This window comes from Zingiber officinale, chromosome 10A (assembly GCF_018446385.1).
Source record: "Zingiber officinale cultivar Zhangliang chromosome 10A, Zo_v1.1, whole genome shotgun sequence".
NCBI lineage: Eukaryota > Viridiplantae > Streptophyta > Magnoliopsida > Zingiberales > Zingiberaceae > Zingiber > Zingiber officinale.
Window position 1 is genome coordinate 798,390 of NC_056004.1, and position 5,357 is coordinate 803,746.

The window sequence follows — 5,357 nt, forward strand, 5'->3', positions numbered from 1 at the left end:
GGTTGACAAAACTCCATTCCGAGCTATTGTTCCCACATAATTTGCTAGTACCGGTTGTAAATCACCATAAGGCTGGCCTCTTTCATTAAATGTGACATGTAGCAAATCATCGTGATGCAATGCATGAACATCCTTCATTACAGTCCTCCCACGTCTATTCGGCTGCCTCTGCGAAGGCAACACTGCATCTTTGCCGGATAAATATACATGCAAAATATGATTGTTTTGTCATGCGTTAAACTTAATTAAATATATAAAAAATATATTTCCAACCTTCCTCATGGAACTCCTCATCATGTTGTTGTGATGCTAGTGCATTATTTTGGGTTTCTGATGGTGAATGTGATGTTGTGTCTTGTTATTCAACTTCATCATCACACCTTTTATTTGATTCTTGTCCCCTAGATCGCCTTCTGATATTCTTCGTCAATTTTTGAATTCTTTTGTTTGTCATTTTTCTATGAGAGATGGTATAAAAAGAAGTCCTCTCGATTAGGTAGGTACGCGCATGAATGCATACGTATCCACACACTCAAGTATCTATACTATTATTCTACTATTCATCGTCTTCTTCATTTCACTCGACTACTGTTCTAACTTGAGCATTAGAGTGCTTGTGCTAGGGACCCCTTACCTGATTTGCGCTCTAACATTCCCATTGATTCTGTCTATGGTGTGCACAGGTCCGTGGCTTTTAGCTCCAAGATCACTTAATGTGTCTTCTTCCAACTCAAAAGTCTTTTTTCAGTCAACATATAAGCCACCTTAACGCTACCCCTAGCCAGCATGTCATCTCCACCACTTTAGTAGGAGAAAATTCTCTACTTGATGCGACAATAAGGAGGAGTCTACCAAGCACAGGTCAATTGTCATGGTGTAAGTCAATGCGGTCAACACCAAAGCTTAAGCAAGGCTCTTCCACAAAACCCAAGCGGGAAGTGGCTACACCCGCCGATCGGAGGGACCACTGTCCGGTCGGTCGCCTGGATGAGCTAGGGTATGGTTAGTCCGGTCGGTAGGAGAGCAGGCCGAACGGGCTACTCGTCTGGCTCGGGGTATGACATTGGCACTGTGCATAATAACAAACCGATAAAATAATAAAAGAGGAAAAAATTGAGATATTTAATAAGGGGAAGAAAAAGCAAAAGAAAACACTCTATCTCTCATTAAATGAGAAGAAGTCAAGATCAAGATGTCTTCTAAAGATAATTAATATCATTAAACATAGGAAGATGGAGGGTCACTAAGAAAGGTATAAAAGCTCTCTCTTATTTTCGATTTCTCTTCCTACTATCATTTCTAACTTGAGCGTCGAAAAGTCAACGCTAGAGACTCCTTCCCTGATTTAATTTATTTTACAGAGAAAAGTGAGATCTTCATCTAGTCAGTAGAGCTACCACATCTTCGACTTTCCAATTTCACACTTTCAAACTGGATCACTACTCAAAAGCATTACGTACTCAAGAATTGTAAAAATATAACATACTTGATTCTTCCATGCCTTTTATTCGTTTATCATTCTCATTTTTCAAAGAAACATTCTTCCTCTTCCCCTCTCATAACTTTATGTAACAAGTAAAGGAGGACACAAACTTTTTTATATAAGATAAATAGAGTTTTGATACACTGCCTGACTCTTGTGTGCGACTTAGGTTCATCCACAGATGACTCACACTTCCGGATGCCCCGTTCGCTAAATCGGGCATGGGCTCGGGAATCGAATAGAATATCAAAACCAAAGATATATAGGGCTGGGTTAGACTATAACTATATATCTCACATGAATTTAAACTAATTAATGTAACCCGATTTAATTAACTTTTATGGGTTAATTTTATTTGGTCCTATTTTTAAATAACAAATAAAACATTTATTAATCAAAATTAGCCCCAAAATAAAGGTTATAGACAAAATTAAATTTGTTTTGCTTAGTCTTTTCAACTTGAAATACTTTATCTCGAGCTAGAATGCAGGGACACTGCGTTTGCCAAAGCTCTGTGATGTATGATTTATGATTTATTATTTCAACGTATACTTTTAGTAGAAACACCGAGCTATGATTTATTTTAAGTAAATTATGTTGGTCAAAATTTAGTCAGTTAAAAATGAATTATAATACATGCATGTATATGCATATAATTAATATATAAATATGATATTGCTAAAATGTTTATGTACATACATATATGTATATATTCTGGCTGACCAGATTTTGATCATTTAGTACTACCCTTATTTTAATCGGTAATTCTTGTTGGCCAGAATCTAGTCAACTAGAATTTTTTATCCTGCAATTAGAATACATGCATGTACATGCATGTAATTAATGTACACATATGATATTACTAAAATACTCATGTATACACTTGCATGTATTGATTCTAGCTGGCCAGATTCTGGTCATTTAGCATTTTAATAAATTTTATTGGTCTGAATCTGGCCAGTTAAAAATCTCTATCTTTCTAATTATAATAATTATATCATTATATGCATATGATATTATTAAAATATTCATGTATATATATGCATATATATATTCTGATTGATCAGATTATGACCGTTTAGCAATAAGTCGTATCTTGCTTCTTGTAAGTCGATGCATGCATATGCTTCGTTTCCAAGTCTGGCAGCCGCTGCTATGAGTGGATTGTAATCTGATCCATCTTGATCATATGAATATATATATTTTAATATATCACCATTATATTTTGAAATCACCAAACTAATACAAGAAAAACATTAAGCATGCATTATCTTCCAGATTACTCTAACGTGACTTTGGACCTGAAAGCAAAAGCAAGAATCTCACCTCTCTTTCTCTCTCCGATCCCTCTCTATCGTTGTTGTTTAATTAGTCTCTATACGTCTCTCCGTGAGGTGAAACGTCTCTTAATTACCACCTTAGCTAGCTAGCTCCCTGTTGCCCCGTTTTTACTCAACCTAATTCTCATCTGTTAGCTCCTCTATTTGTCTCTCCTCCACATTCCTTGATTTCATAAACTTTGCTTTAATTAGTCGTCTCAACATGCATCTCATGCTCAAATTGTTGTGTGTAAATTAAATTGAGATCCTTTATCTTTTCCTCTTTGTGTGGAAGAAGCTGTAGATTGATTGCGCAATATATAGCGAGCAAGTATCGGTTTCTTTTCTCTTTTGCTCGAACGGCGAGCCAAAGGTGGAACGGCTTGGTTGGAAGGGACCGATCATGGAATAAGGAAATACTATTCTTTCCCAGCACTTCAAGGACAAGTGATCTACAGTACGGTGCATACTATTCTTTTCCTTCCTTTCCCTCCCTTTTCCCTCATCTTCTTGCCTTGTTTGGTTATTGTTCTCTTTGTCTACGTCGGCTCCTCCGGAGACGAAGGAGAGCTCATAAATTAAACTAAGATGACATGGTGCAACAACAACGATGTCCAAACTCCAGCTGCTGCTGCTGCCCCTTCTGTTGGAAGGAGATTGAACTCCAGTCTGATCAAGACATGTCCTTCTTGTGGCCATCGCATCCACCTTCAGGAGCATCACCAGGTCTCATCTACGTACGGATAATTATTGATCAATGCATTAATTAATTAATGATCATGAGTGTGCAGGGTGGTGGAATCCAAGAGTTGCCGGGGTTGCCGGCCGGTGTAAAGTTTGACCCGACGGATCAGGAGTTGCTGGAGCACTTGGAAGGGAAGACCCGGCCAGAGTTGCAGAGGTTTCATCCTCTCGTCGACGACTTCATCCCCACAATTGAAGGAGAGGACGGCATCTGCTACACCCACCCGCAGAAGCTTCCTGGTACTAAATAATTAACATCTTAGCTAATTAATCTCATTTTGAAAATTCAATTTATATGCAAGATTTTAAGCTCTGAAGTTAATTATCGATCAATTTAATCTCAATCTTCTTGTTTTTTGAGAGAAGCTATTTAGAAATTATATATCTTATTCGTTAATTATATATATATACATGGACATATAATAAGTTACAACTGATCAACACTTGAAATAAAATTTGATAAATTAAATGATCAGAAGAGAAAATTGTGGTATGTATTAGTACATGTTTTTTACAATATGTAAATTTGAATTGGATATTAATTCTTGAGTTCACCAACCTTAATTCTATTAATTTAGTACGTTCACTTGGTTAATTACAGACATGTGGCTTGGCGCAATAAATAAGTAAATCAATTACTCAATGGGGTGTCATAATTTATGACAATATGTAGGGTTTCTCTGTTACTTAGAAAAAAAAAATAGGTTTTGGAGTGGATTTATAAGTTACGTCTTAGAAGTTAGAACATAATTAATTAACGTAAAGAAATGAGAAGTATGAGTGATGTTTTCTCTTGTTTACATATATCATCCACTTTATTAATAATCAATTTGTTTTGATTGATTCTAAAGTGAATCTCATCCATGAAAAAAATAGAGATATTGAGCTAATTAACGATTTAATGTGTGCATGTGCCGCAACCTATATATATCTATAAAAGGGGTGAGCAGGGATGGCATTGTCCGTCACTTCTTCCACCGGCCGTCCAAGGCCTACACCACCGGCACTAGGAAGCGCAGAAAAGTCCTCAACGACCAGCACGGCTGCGAGACACGGTGGCACAAGACCGGAAAGACCCGGCCGGTACTCGTCGGCGGCAATCTGAAGGGGTACAAGAAGATCCTCGTCCTCTACACCAACTACGGCAAGCAACGGAAGCCGGAGAAGACCAACTGGGTGATGCACCAGTACCACTTGGGCTCCGAGGAGGAAGAGAAGGAAGGGGAGCTCGTCGTGTCCAAGGTCTTCTATCAAACACAACCGAGGCAATGCGGAGCGGGCGGAGCCAATAGATCTCATGCTCTGTTTCAAACAAGCAGCCTCAGTTCTGCAGGGGATGATCGTGGCAGCGGCATCAGTAATAATATTTGCTGCAATTCTTCTGTTATTGGATCTTACAACCAGAGAAGAAGGGAAGAAAATGGTCCGACGCACCTGGTGCCTAAGTTTTCAGTGCATTCCAGTAGTGACCCTTCTCGCCTTCCTTGAATTGTTAACTGTCAGTATGTTGGTGATGCATGGACATCGGCATCGAGTACAAGTCTTTCATTTGTTGTCTGATTCTGAACATGTTCAAGGCTTTATTTTCAGCCCAATGGTTAGGCCCTATTTGAAACCGTGATTCTTTTTTGGACTGTCAGGATTTCAACTCTTAATTACTTTGCAATCGATAGCTGAGAATTAGCTAGTAAGCAGTAATTAAATATGCCAATTCTTCTTCCATTTGCAAACACTGTTCTCCGGAGAATTCTAGCTGGCTAAAATTACACTGATGATCATGTCTAGAAGTTGGAAAGATGACGCATTGGATA

The 5,357-nt window shown here is 38.1% G+C and overlaps 1 protein-coding gene across 2 annotated transcripts; it reads left to right on the plus strand.

Annotated features, from left to right (window-relative positions):
- The first annotated feature begins 2,940 nt into the window (after nt 1–2,940).
- On the plus strand, nt 2,941–5,185 carry LOC122027377 (NAC domain-containing protein 73-like). 2 transcript variants are annotated; one of them, XM_042586328.1, is made up of 4 exons: nt 2,941–3,259; nt 3,362–3,528; nt 3,594–3,786; nt 4,487–5,185. In XM_042586328.1, the coding sequence occupies exons 2-4, from the start codon at nt 3,391–3,393 to the stop codon at nt 5,032–5,034; spliced, it is 879 nt and encodes a 292-aa protein (XP_042442262.1). In that variant the 5' UTR covers nt 2,941–3,259; nt 3,362–3,390; the 3' UTR covers nt 5,035–5,185. The 2 variants fall into 2 exon arrangements, with proteins under 2 accessions (XP_042442262.1, XP_042442261.1); XM_042586327.1 differs by having other exon boundaries at nt 2,941–3,528.
- The last annotated feature ends 172 nt before the right edge of the window (nt 5,186–5,357 follow it).